At 44.9% G+C, this 13,815-nt stretch overlaps 1 protein-coding gene across 4 annotated transcripts in view; it reads right to left on the bottom strand.

Moving 5' to 3' along the window:
- Positions 1 to 13,815, bottom strand: part of anks1b (ankyrin repeat and sterile alpha motif domain containing 1B) — an 85,288-nt gene that overhangs the window by 41,413 nt on the left and 30,060 nt on the right. For 3 of the 4 annotated variants that reach the window (XM_058078413.2, XM_058078409.2, XM_058078408.2), the window contains exons 9-12: positions 12,502 to 12,692; positions 10,774 to 10,911; positions 7,102 to 7,261; positions 2,537 to 2,676 (exon numbers count right to left, since the gene is read on the bottom strand). In XM_058078413.2, coding sequence (XP_057934396.2) covers positions 2,537 to 2,676; positions 7,102 to 7,261; positions 10,774 to 10,911; positions 12,502 to 12,692 — 629 coding nt within the window. Of the gene's footprint in view, positions 1 to 2,536; positions 2,677 to 7,101; positions 7,262 to 9,259; positions 9,370 to 10,773; positions 10,912 to 12,501; positions 12,693 to 13,815 lie in introns of those variants that run through there. The other variant, XM_058078411.2, reaches the window with a different exon arrangement.

Below are 13,815 nucleotides of genomic sequence, written 5' to 3'. Positions count from 1 at the left end.
AACGGCTACTTCGAATACTACTTTGGTCACTTCAAGGTATGCTAAATGTATGCTAATGTTCGATGTTCTGTAATTTTAGATGAAAGGTACCAATAAGACAACAAAGCAGAAATTTACCTGAATATGACAGCAGCAACTTCAAATACGGTTTGGTCCCTTCACTTCAAGGTATGCTAAATGTATGCTAATGTTCGATGTTCTGTCATTTTAGATGAGAGGTACCAATATAAGACAACAAAGCAGAATTTTACCTGAATATGACAGCAGCAACTTCAAATTTGGTTTGGTCCCCTCACTTCAAGGTATGCTAAATGTATGCTAATGTTCGATGTTCTGTCATTTTAGATGGCAGGTACCAATAAGACAACAAAGCGGAATTTAACATGAATATGACAGCAGCAACTTCAAATATGGTTTGGTCCCTTCACTTCAAGGTACGCTAAAAGTATGCTAATGTTCGATGTTCTGTCATTTTAGATGAAAGGTTACAATAAGACAACAAAGCAGAATTTTACCTGAATATGACAGCAGCAACCTCAAATATGGTTTGGTCCTCTCACTTCACGGTATGCTAAATGTATGCTAATGTTCGATGCTCTGTCATTTTAGATTAAATGTACCAATAAGACAACAAAGCAGAATTTAACCTGAATATGACAGCAGCAACTTCAAATATGGTTTGGTCCCGTCCAGGCACGCTAATGCGCCATATCACTTCTACAAGTTCAATGTTCCATCAATTTGGACTAAAGTTACTAATAACAATAATGGGGAAACAAAATGAAAATAAGTCAAGACAAATTATCACAGCCGTGACTGCTTGGTCACTTCAAGGTCTGATAAAGTGAGAAAAACCTTCAAGATGTTCGATGTTCTATCGTTTTGGATTATAATAAGAATAATGGTGCAACAAACAAGCGAAAGTATGACAACAGCCATTTCAAATATGTTTTGGTTGCTGTCAGGCATCACACCCCTTCGAGAAGTTCGATTGTCCATCATTTTGGATGAAAGTTACAAATAGGGATATTAGTGAGACATGTCCGCAGACAATGAATTGAGGAGTTTATTTGTATTTCTAAACACACCACTGCCACAGATAGATTGCAGTCCTGCAGGGACCAGCGTTCATACCGATCCACCTCTTCTTCTTCTACGTTGCACGTTCCACCTTTTTAGCGTACGGCTGCTGCAGGGGGACACGTGATGGAGCAAGAAGATGAATTCCAAGAGGCTCATTTGGAGCAATAAAAGTGATTATACGAGCGTCAAGCAGAGCCAAGGCCCCGCTGGGCGCCGCGTGGGACCTGTCTGCGTTAGTTAACGGGCCAAAGATAGAACCAGCAATCATGATGAGAGGAGGAGACGAAGCATCCTCACTTTTTCGTTTAATGATAGTCTTTTTACAGGCATCCATGAAGACCTTGGATAGACTGGATAGACTTGGGAATGTCCAATCCGAGTCAAATGGCGTGTGAATGCGGAAGAGGTGAAACGCTGTGCGGAAAATGAGGAAACGGGGAAAAGGCGGTCATGTCATGTTGTGAATATGATTGGGGCCGCATGGTGCTGAAGTGGTTAGCATGTTGGCCACGCAGTCAGGAGATCAGGAAGGTCCCACCTCCGCTCCGAATTGTCCATAGGTATGAATGTGGGTGGGAATGCTTGTTTGTCTATATGTGCCCTGTGATTGGCTGGCCACCAGTCCAGGGTGTAGCCCGAGCTGGGATAGGCTCCATAAGGGATAAGCGGCATAGAAAATAGATGGATTGAATTAATTCATTTATTTTCTATCCCAGCTGTCTTTGGGCAAGAGGCGGGGCCTGGGCTGGTCGCCAGCCAATCCCAGGGCACATATAGACAAACAACCATTCACACTCACATTCATACCTATGGACAATTTGGAGTCGCTAATTAACCTAGCATGTTTTTGGAATGGGGGAGGAAAGGGGAGAACATCCAAACTCCACACAGAGAATGGTGGACTTGAACTCGGGTCTCCTAGCTGTGTGGCCTACATGCTAACCACTCGACCGACGTGCAGCCTGTATGGATGGAATATGACTGGAAAATGTATACAAAGCATGAATTGACATTTCTACATTGGGGAAATTGGAATTTCAATTTAGGTGAGAGTGGGATGTCTTTTTGGCGTGAATGAGCTCTGATGCTGGAATGGTTTGAATCGCTCGGCAAATGTAAAATTTTGTGAATATAGCCTGAATGTTCCCAAATGAGGGGAATGTTTTGACACTGGAACGGACAAAGTTGCCTAATGACTTTCCTTGTAGTGCTGCTACTCTCCTCAGGGGGCGACAATGAGCTTATGCTTGAGTTCTTTCGCTATAAGAGGACTGGATTCTGATCAATAGATGCTTTCTGTGGTTCAGAAATACGATGTCTGACATCTGTGTGTGTGTGTGTGTGTGTGTGTGTGTGTGCGTCTCAGCTACACGTAGGCGGGATGCTGCAATGCTCAATAAAGCATCACTTGCCTCAACAATCGCTAACCGTGTGTCCGAGTGCGCGCACTCACCTGTGGGCGGATGACTCTTTCGATGTTCTTCAGGGCCGTGTCGGGGGACGGGGGCGAGCAGTCTGGAGTGGGGCCGGTGGAGTGGTGTCCATGGTTACCGTGCTCCCCATCACTGGCTCCCGCTGCATGGGACAAGTGACCTTGCAGAGAGGAAGGGTGAAGACGGTTTAGATGTTTTGTTTGTGGTTTGCAGAAGGCGTGAATTTGGACGTGACTGCCGTCGGTGTCATGGGTGGGAATTAAAAATCAAACAAAAGTCACTCAAATTCACATCAACACAATAATTCATAATAATAATATGATTATGACTTTATTCGTACATGACATGTTATCCAGAGAGGGAATCGAGCATGTGTAGAATGCAAATATTCTACAAAAAAAAAAAAAATTGCACTAAATAAGTTCCAAGCGCCAGAAGGTGCGCCCGTGTAAAAATGATTGCAATACTTGCAGCCTGTTGGCTCACCAAATACTGCAATAATGGATACTGCAGTCATCTCTGCAGTGTTGACACGAGTACGATAACATCCAGTTGCATCAAACAAAAACACAAATTATTTCCCCGGCGTGCTGCCGTTCAAAGCGGGGCTGGGGTGACGAGAAGGGGGGGTTGTGGGTTCCGAGGTTTTGGAGGGAGGGGAAGACGACCAAAAGCGTGCGACGTCGCCCGAATTAGCTTTCAGTGTTTGTCTTAATTAAACCACGTGGATGCAACAAACACGCTGTGCTCACACACACACACACACATATACACACAAATATATATACACACACTACACACACACACAGGAAGAGGAAGTGTCTGCTACCGCTTCCACATTGGCTGAGTGATGAATAAGTGATGCGGGATGAGCATCATACGTCTAGCAGGAGGTGCAATCACAATGAATGACTTGACAGCACGCCACGCTCACACATGTTCCTCATAGACAACAGTGTGTGTGTGTGTGTGTGTGTGTGTGTGTGTGTGTGTGTGCGTGTCCTCAGACCGATGACGAGGCAATACGAGGCGCACTGACTAATCTTTACTTCTCGATATTTGGGTGGAAACAAATTCGGAATCATAAGCCATTCTAAGTATTCCTGGCTGTATCCGTGCAGGCGTTGTTGGCATCTTTTACTTTTCCAGAGAGGAATATTTTTCCTGATAAGGCAGGAGACATGCGGCATAAAAATATGGAAAAAAAAAAAAAAAAAAGATGTAGCAGAGCTCCACTGCAAGGGAAGAAGTGCAGCGTGGTAAAAGTAGAAGAAATACAAGGAAAAAAAGGACAAAAGTCAATGCAGGAAAAAGGCCCGATGGTCGCCATGGAGACACAGTCGTACCAGGACAAAACAGGACAGGAGGACTTCCTGCGGGGTTGCAAAAAAAGACAACAAATTTCTACAACCCTGTGAAAAATAGACACAAGCTAAATTGTGAATGAGTTTGGATTGATCATGGAACACCGGGACAACAAGGACTTCCCAAAAACTCCCTGAATCTTAGAATACTGAACACTCAGCAATACCAGCTGGGAAGTCATCCAATACCTGGGATTTTTTCCATTCATATCCAGTACTCTCCGGGTACTCCGGTTTCCTCCCACATTCCAAAAACATGCTAGGTTAATTAGCCACTCCAAATTGTCCATAGGTATGAATGTGAGTGTGAATGGTTGTTTGTCTATATGTGCCCTGTGATTGGCTGGCTGGCTGGCCACCAGTCCAGGGTGGGCCCCGCCTCTCGCCCGAAGACAGCTGGGATAGGCTCCGGCACCCCCTAAGACAGCTGGGATAGGCTCCGGCACCCCCTAAGACGGCTGGGATAGGCTCCGGCACCCCCTAAGACGGCCGGGATAGGCTCCGGCACCCCCTAAGATGGCCGGGATAGGCTCCGGCACCCCCTAAGACGGCCGGGATAGGCTCCGGCACCCCCTAAGACGGCCGGGATAGGCTCCGGCACCCCCTAAGACGGCCGGGATAGGCTCCGGCACCCCCTAAGACGGCCGGGATAGGCTCCGGCACCCCCTAAGACGGCCGGGATAGGCTCCGGCACCCCCTAAGACGGCCGGGATAGGCTCCGGCACCCCCTAAGACGGCCGGGATAGGCTCCGGCACCCCCTAAGACAGCTGCGATAGGCTCCGGCACCCCCTAAGACAGCTGGGATAGGCTCCGGCACCCCCTAAGTCAGCCGGGATAGGCTCTGGCACCCCCTAAGACAGCTGGGATAGGCTCCAGCACCCCCCGCGACCCTGGTGAGGAAAAGCGGTAGAAAATGAATGAATGAATCCAGTATAGTTACAGTTTAACAGCCCTGCTTTACTGTAATATTATGCAATGACAACCACCGCCAAAGGGGGGCACTGTTACACCCCAGGGAAGGTGCTGGCACATACAAGCCAGTCCAAAATGAAAGAAGAAGATGCAGCACGAAGCTGAAATGTGCTTATATAACAACCTTTCATCTCAAGTGTCGCTCCCTCCATTTTCCGCTCCCTCCCCGTGAGGGGTTTTTACACGAGGGGCGAGGGAATGACACCTGTGTCCAATTAGGCTGACAAGCGAAGTGGAGACCCTGGATGTTCCATCTCAGCCTCTTCCTGCCATCTCAGCCTCTGTGGATGTCTTCCACAGAGGAGGGATTTACACGGACGAGGCAATCAGTCAGCTCACTGCTGATGTGTTCATCAAGTCTCTCTGCTTGCGCGGCGAGCGCTGCCAACAAAGCACAACACCCACGATGCTCGCTTACATCAGACGTTCCGAGGCGCTGAGCGTCTTCGCCGCACGCTCGGTAAGGACAGGGCACTTGAACACTGTCAAAACAAACCTCGCTCGCTCGTTATTCGGGTGACGGTGGTGGTGGTGGACGGTGGTGGTGGTGGTCGGGGGCTGACAATGCAGTTCCCATGGCAACATACAGGCGACTCACCACAGGGCGATACGGTTGCTGTGACAACCCGCAACGTGGAGCGGGAACGGGAAGAGCCCACATAATCCGGATCACCATGCTGCACGCTGGGGGATGGGGGGTGCGGGTGGAAACATTCAGACGCAATAAAAACTACTTAACAAGCTTTTGGGGGGGGGGGGGGGGGTTGTAGATCATGATGATGACAAAATTTGGATGAGAAAGCAAAAGTCGTCACAAATTAGGACAGTGGCTACTTCACATATGGTAGTAAATATGAAGTATAGTACAGTATATACAGATATACTGTATATTTATACGTATATATATATATATATATATATTTATACGTATATATATATATATATATATATAGATAGTTATATATATATACACATTATTTTGGATTAAAGTTACTCATAAGGACAAGGGTATACGTATAAGGGAATAGGGAAACAACCCGACTTAAAATATGATTACGTTGCCCAACTCGTGTGCCAAATCCCTTCAAAAAGTTTGATGCTCTGTCATTTTGGATTAAATGTAAGGATAACGGGGAGAGTCAAAAGTCAAATCCAGCCCAATTATGACAGTAGCAACTTAAATTAGAGTTACATGTAACATATTAGTGTAATATATTGGATTGGCTGTATAATTAATCATTTGCTCATGCAGCAAATCCCTTCAAGAAGTTCGATGCTCTGTCATTTTGGATTAAATTTATGCATAAATAATGGGGAGGGAAGAAAGCTAAATTCACCCGCATTATGACAGTAGCAACTTAAATTATAGTTACATGTAATATATTAGTGTAATATATTGGATGTATAATTAATAATTTGCTCATGCAGCAAATCCCTTCAAGAAGTTCGATGTTCCGTCATTTTGGATAAAAAATAAAAGCAACGAGATTAAGCAATTTCTAATACGTTGGCCTATCCCAGCTGACTTCAGGCGAGAGGCGGGGTCCACCCTGGACTGGTGGCCAGCCAATCACAGGGCACATATAGACAAACAACCATTCACACTCACATTCATACCTATAGACAAATTGGAGTCGCTAATTAACCTAGCATGTTTTTGGAATGTGGGAGGAAACCGGAGTACCCGGAGAAAACCCACACAGAGATGACCGAGGGTGGGATCGAACTCAGGTCTCCTAGCTGTGCGCTAACCACTCGACCACCGTGCAGCTGACCAATTAATAACAAAACAGCAGAACTATAAATGTTGGAATGCAAAAGTGGAGAGTGGTTGTTGAAATGTATAAATACGTCAAACAATTCCACAAGGACTGAGGATCGAACCAGCAACCAGCATGTTGGGAGACAACTAATCAACCAGCCGAGCCTGTCCAGTAAATGGGAATGTTGCAGTAAGAGGAAGTCCAATTATCTTTTTTAGCAGACTAAAAATGTCAGAACTGAAAATGTTGGGTCGAGGATGGAACCAGCAACCATGGAGTTTCCATAATTCCTGTCCAATTGTGTGTAAGACGACCAAGACACGATGCCTGTCACTCATGGACATCAAACCATGTGTCAGTATTCTTGTCATGTATTTATTTGATGTGTTCCCTGATATCGTCCAATACCGATCGGCGGCCAATCGACCGATCGGTTGCGTATCGCACACATTGGACACATTTCAAAATAAAACTAAGGAACCTACCGTTGCGTGGACAGGCGTTGAGGTGCTGGCTGATGTCCAGCGAGCAGGGTTTACGCGTGACAGCGGTGGTGACGGACTCGTAAGGGTTGTCCTCGTCCTCGGGGAGGAAGACATCCAGCGACGGCGAGGCGACCACTTCCGCCGAGCGTTTGTTTGAGTCCTTGAGGGGGGAGGAAGGCAGAGACGGGACAAAGACGAGGTTATGTTGAGCCGTTTGCTCTTTGGAATTATGGAGAGAAGCTAAAAGAAGCATGAAGATCATATGATGCTGCTTAAGATCACATGATGAGAGAGGAAACAGGAAATAACCTCTCAAGTATTCCATGAATGTTGCCTGAAAAACAAGATTAGAAAAGCCTCTTTTTGTGTCTGGAGCCGGAACGAGGACGGCATTATTGGAATTTCATGTCATTATTTATCTAGATTTTTCCCAAAGATGGCACCTTCACACCAAATTCCCGACCGGGTAAAGGTGGGAGCCCCAAAGCCTAATCTCTCTCTTATCTCCGAAATGTTCCACAAACAATGAATGACTGATGCAAAGAGGCGGGTGGGAATGTCATCATTCCAGGCAGGCCGAGACAAAACATTCCTTCTTCCCACTGCACTGCGCTCCATCATCATTGCTCGCCTGTCACCTGCATGGTTGGCTACAGCCTGTTTGAATCATCGGCGGCCATTAGCGGACGGATACTAAAAGGAAAAGAAGGATACTAAAAGAAACGCCCTCAATCAACTCCAATCTTCCCGATGCTTAGCTTAGCTTAGCTTAGCTCACAAAGTGCATGAGTGAAGCGCTGCAGAGTAATCTGATTACTTCAGCCTGATGGCGTCTTGTGAGGCAGCGAGTCACACGCTCGGATTTAAGTGTGCCGGGTTGTCTTGGCGCATGGTGGATTTCAAAGTAAAAGCAGTGTTAGTCAATCACATGGACTGTACTGCATTACTGTGTTTATACTACCAACATTTCTGGTCTTCAGTGACAGCATAGTTCCTTTTAACTTTCATCCAAAATGACGGAACATCAAAGTTCTTGAAGCTGCCAGCAGCCGTCACAACCTGGGTTGAATTTAGCTCTCTATTCTGCCCAGAAAAGTTCTAGATCGTTCCTGTTGACCTTCATCCAAAATGACGAACAAAAAACTTTTTGAAAGGATTTGGTGCATTAGCGCACCATATTTTTAGCTAGCTGCTGTCATTATAAATTAATAATTCTCGCTGAGAATGGCAACAACGTCTAGAGTGACAGCATAGTTCCTTTTAACTTTCATCCAAAATGACGGAACATCAAAGTTCTTGAAGCTGCAAGCAGCCATCATAACCTTGGTTGAATTTAGCTCTCTATTCTCCCCAGAAAAGTTCTAGATCGTTCTTGTTGACCTTCATCCAAAATGACGAACAAAAAACTTCTTGAAAGATTTGGTGCATTAGCGCACCATATTTTTAGCTAGCTGCTGTCATAATAATAATTTGGATTGACTTTGCTTTCCAGTCTGCCTGGGAATGACAGCATAGTTCCTTTAAACTTTCATCCAAAATGACAGAACATCAAAGTTCATGAAGCTGCAAGCAGCCATCATAACCTGGATTGAATTTAGCTCTCTATTCTGCCCAGAAAAGTTCTAGTTCTAGATTGTTCCTGTTGACCTTCATCCAAAATGACGAACAAAAAACTTCTTGAAGGAATTTGGTGCATTAGCGCACCATATTTTTAGCTAGCTGCTGTCATAATAATTTGGATTGAATTTGCTTTCCAGCCTGCCTGGGAATGACAGCATAATTCCTTTTAACTTTCATCCAAAATGACGGAACAACAAACATACAAACACACAATAGCATGCCCGGAAGCGACTGTGTGATCATATTTTAAGTCGTTTACAAAATTCATACACATAAAAATAAAGAGGTGTGTCTGTGTCTAACGGGTGGTTGTGGGGCCTCGCCCCTGGGGGGCGCTCTTATGAAATATACCGATATTAACAAGAGTAACAACATAACATGCAGACACTTACTAGCCGAGCTCGACCGTTCACGCCCTGTCCCGCGAAGACGAGCACGAGCCAAAGTGAGACAGGAAGAGGAAAAACCACTTTGCGTACAGGAAGTGGGGGGTTCGGATCTGGGATTTCCTCCGCACACCCAAAGTAAAGAAACTCACCAACTGAGAGTCCTGTAGACCACCTGACTGAGTGTCTTCCAGCTTCCAGGGCAGACGAGAGAAGACGGACGAGCGAATGGCGCTCATTCATTATACACGACCCCTCCCACCGAGACCCCCCCCCCCCCATGGACCCAGATAGCGGACACAGAGCGACTTGTGTCCGAGCTGAACAGGAAGCCCGCGGACAAACAAGAGGCCTCCTCTGGACGCTAATTAGCAGACCGCATGCGGACGCTGCAGGACTGCTGATGATAACGCTGCACATGCGTGTGCGCGTGTTGGGAATGATTGATTACATACGATACATACATCCGTGCAGAATTCCTTAACTGGTGTCACCGTTCGAACCCCCACGCCCTTCCTTGCACGGAGTTCACAGGCCATCAGATATGAATGGGATGCTGTAATCTGTTGGCATTTCCTCCATGAGCGACACCACAGAGGACAAAGGAGCTTCTCAGACCCTCAGGAGAAGGACAACACTGCGTAGAAGTACAAATACTAGAGAAGGATTTGCACCAGCTGCTGTGTGGATCCAGGATGCACCTGTTTCGCCTTCACACACGCGTGAACGCTCTAGATTAGTTCTATCTGGGTTCGGAAGATGGAGCCTATAAGATCAAACATGAGCGTGACAAATCCCAAGCATTTAAATCTGGATCAGATCCAAATGACAGCGTTCCCACAGCATCAACTTCATAGACACGAAGCAAGCAAGTGAACACGCCGGCGAGCGTCTAATTGCATTGTAAAGCCAGGCCAAATAAAACTTTATTGATCCCTGTGGATGGACACTACATCGCTTCAAGAAGTTCTATGTTCCATCATTTTGGATGAAAAGAACTATCCAGAGCTTGAAGACCTTATTTCCATTCCATTACTTGTGCAAGGGTAGGCTCCAGCTTAGCTGTGACCCGCATGACAGATGTGTCAGCCGGGTCGGCTCCAGCTTAGTTGCGACGACCCGCATGACAGAGGTGTCAGCTGGGGTAGGCTCCAGCTTAGCTGTGACCCACATGACAGGTATCAGGTGGGGTAGGCTCCAGCTTAGCTGTGACCTACATGACAGTTGTGTCTGCTGGGGTAGGCTCCAGTTTAGCTGTGACCCACATGACAGGTATCAGCGGGGGTAGGCCTCAGCTTAGCTGTGACCCACATGACAGTTGTGTCAGCTGGGGTAGGCTCCAGCTTAGCTGTGACCAACAGTTGTGTCAGCTGGGGTAGGCTCCAGCTTAGCTGTGACCAACAGTTGTGTCAGCTGGGGTAGGCTCCAGCTTAGCTGTGACCCACATGACAGATGTCAGCTGGGGTAGGCTCCAGCTTAGCTACACCCTGCCGGGCCACAGCAGGTGCTCCTACATTCCCACAGCAACAGCCAAGAAAAGAACAGGTCTCAGGATGACGTGGTTGAGTCCCACTGCAAGCCGCCAGCACTGACACACATCCGCTTCCAGGAACGTTCCCAAAGAACTAGGAAGGTGTTTTAGTAAGTACCGGCTTGCTGCGCGTACCTGCGACAGGTTGGAGAAGCCCAAGTTGTGGCAGCCATTGCAGGGGGTCAACGCTTCCCAGAATCCCGCCGGGCCGCAACTCCTGTCCGACTCGTCTTCCTCTTCCTGGGCGGTGGCGAGGAGGGGCGGGGTGGGACGCTGAGAGCACAAACATTTGCCAAAATATTACAAACACGCGTACCTCACGTTGCGTAGTGAGCATGCTCTTATTTTGACAGTGCAAATGGTGCGGTGTCCTTTCCTGGGGGGGGCCATGGGGGCTCCCATGGGGGCTCCCGGGAAAAGGAAGAGGCAGCTGTGTGATGGAGCTTTGTGGCATTTAATGTCAGACGCTGGCCACCTGGCATCACCTGATGAGGACACACACACATGCACACGCACACGCACACGCACACGCACACACTTCCTCAAAGAGCCTGAGGATGCAGGCTGCAAGGAAAAGGCCACGTGTGTTCCGGAATGCTCTGCGGCACTCCAACGACTGCGGCTGGAAGAACGCTACACACTTACTGCAGCATAAAGATGCGTTCGTGTACATCAGGGATATTCAAGTGGCGGCCAAACACACCAGACCTGCCCAACCCTCCTCTCAAATAGACCATCTTTTTTACATTATTATTATTATTATTTACATTATTTTCAATACAGTCCATTCCTCCTGTCAAATACAGGATCTCGTTTTATTGATTTAGTTTCTTGTTGTTTTATTGGAGATCTTTACAAACAGCAGAGTGATCCTCTCGCATAGAGGATCTTTGAGAAGCTTTTATTAGAAAGATCTTTACGAACACATTGCTGCTGCTGTAGAGGGGTTTTTTTAAGCTGGACATTGCTTCTGTCATATAGAGGATCTTTGGAAGTGTTTTATTTTTTGTAAGAAATCTTCAAAAATAGCACATGATTCCTATCATAGAGAGGATCTTTGACAACTGTTTTTGGAAATCTTTAAAAACAGCAGAGTGATCCTCCCATACAGAGGATCTTTGGAAGTGTTTGTGTGTGTGTGTGTGTGTGTGCACACTTTGAAACCGGCATACTGCTCCTGTCAAATAGAGGATCTTTCACAAATGTATTTTTTATATAAACAGCAGAGTGTTCCTACCACATAGAGGATCTTTCACAAGGGTATATTTTGTTGTTGGAAGACGTTTACAAACAGCTCGTTGCTCCTGTCATATACAGGATCTTTGATTTTGATTTTATTTTTTGATCTTTAAAAACAACAGAGCATCCCTGCCATATAGTATAGAGGATCTTTAAGAAGTGTTTCATTTGTTGTTGGAGTTGTTTAAAAACAGCCAAGCGCTTGTGCCATATAGAGGATCTTTGACAAGAGTTGCAAATGATGTAGACAGAGCAGCTGCTATGGTAACGTTCCTGCAGTGCACCCTGTGCGCTAAAAAGCCTGCATGGATGTTTTATTCATGTCTGCTGCTGCCACCTGGCGAGATGTTTGCCCGGTGGGGGGGCTTCAACTCCCCCAGAGTGAGACGGAGGCTAAATGTGTCTAATGTGTGTGTGAAGTAACAACTGAGGGGTGTTTTTGTTTAGAAAGCTCTACGAAAATGAATGGGAAGAGTAAATAAGCGCAGAGCAATAGAAGGCACTTTGGTGCGGCATTCGGTGTGTAATGGCGCTCTCTGGCGGTGAGACACGACAACTACAAGAAAAAAGCATGCAAGTTTTGAAACAGGACAAAGTATTGAAATTAGAAAAAAAGAAAAGTACCTTGGTGGCCCGAGTCAGGGTGCCGTTGGGCGCTGCGTCCGGGCGCTCGTCGTCCGAGAGCCGCCCGCTGCCGAAGCTGTCCATGGAGTGTGAGGAGATGGTGTGGCAGAGCTCCTCGAAGGAGTAGTCTCTGTCCCGGCACTTTTTGATCTCATGGAGCAGCTTGGACAGCTCGCTGGTCACGGCATCATCTACAAAATATTTGCTTGATTTAATCAACCTTTAGCCAACAATGCTGGTGCCTTCAGGTGCAATCGGTTCATCGGCCGGACTGCTGGACTGACATGAAACAGCCCAACAGACTTGCAATGTCAGGTACCGACCACAGGGGGCAGCAGTGGATTGGAGAAATCATCACATAGTACTACAGTACATACAGCACAGTACACAGTACCGAAAAAAACATTTTTCCTTTACTATTTCAACTTTATGCTACTAAAATAATGTTGCAATATTATTCTGATGAAATTAAAAAAAAATTCTTGTTCAATTATAACTTTATTTCTCTTGTTATTTTGACTTTATTCTTATTAAATTACTGCTGATTTTTCACAAAAATCAAAATAATTAATTAAAAAAATTAAAAATAATAAATAATAAAATAATCCTAAATAATAGTAATTTTTTAAAATATGCCACAGCCCAATAATATAAATGCAACTTATTCTTTAATTCATGCTTGCTCCTAAAATTGTTATTTTATTCTCATAATTGTTTTTGGAATTTTAAAAACATTTTTGTTTACTTTTTATTAATTTTGTTATTAAATTCTCTTTAAAAAAATCTTTAAAATGTGCCTTTAAACCTTTAAACAATTAAATAATAAACCTTTAAATAATAGTATAATATATATATAATATATAAAATAGTAATACTTTGTCTTCATTCTTGTAAAATTCCAGCTGTTAAAATATATTTTTAAATTATTTTTCCAACTATATCTACTTTCTTCTTTACATTGTTTGCTGCTGATCATAACTTTATTTGTTTATTGTTCTCCTAACTTTTTCTGCAACCTTATTTTCCAAAAGTGACAATTTGATTTGGTAAAATGATAATATTTCCTCCTGATATTACAATATTATTCTCAGAAATAATATCTTAATAATAATCATATCTTAATATTTGGACTTTATTCTTTACTGATGATTTTTCCCTTTTTGTTGTGGATATTTGTAGTTTTCTTGCTAAATGATATATTTTTTAGAATTTTCCCTCCTAATATTACAACATTATTCTCAAAAATAATATATTAATATCTGGACTTTATGCTTTACTGATGATTTTTCACTTTTTGGTGTGGATATTTGCAGT

Source organism: Doryrhamphus excisus, linkage group LG2, assembly GCF_037039965.1.
Source record: "Doryrhamphus excisus strain RoL-2023G ecotype Guam linkage group LG2, RoL_Dexc_Guam_v1.1, whole genome shotgun sequence".
Classification (NCBI taxonomy): domain Eukaryota; kingdom Metazoa; phylum Chordata; class Actinopteri; order Syngnathiformes; family Syngnathidae; genus Doryrhamphus; species Doryrhamphus excisus.
This window is presented reverse-complemented; position numbering and strand designations above follow the sequence as displayed.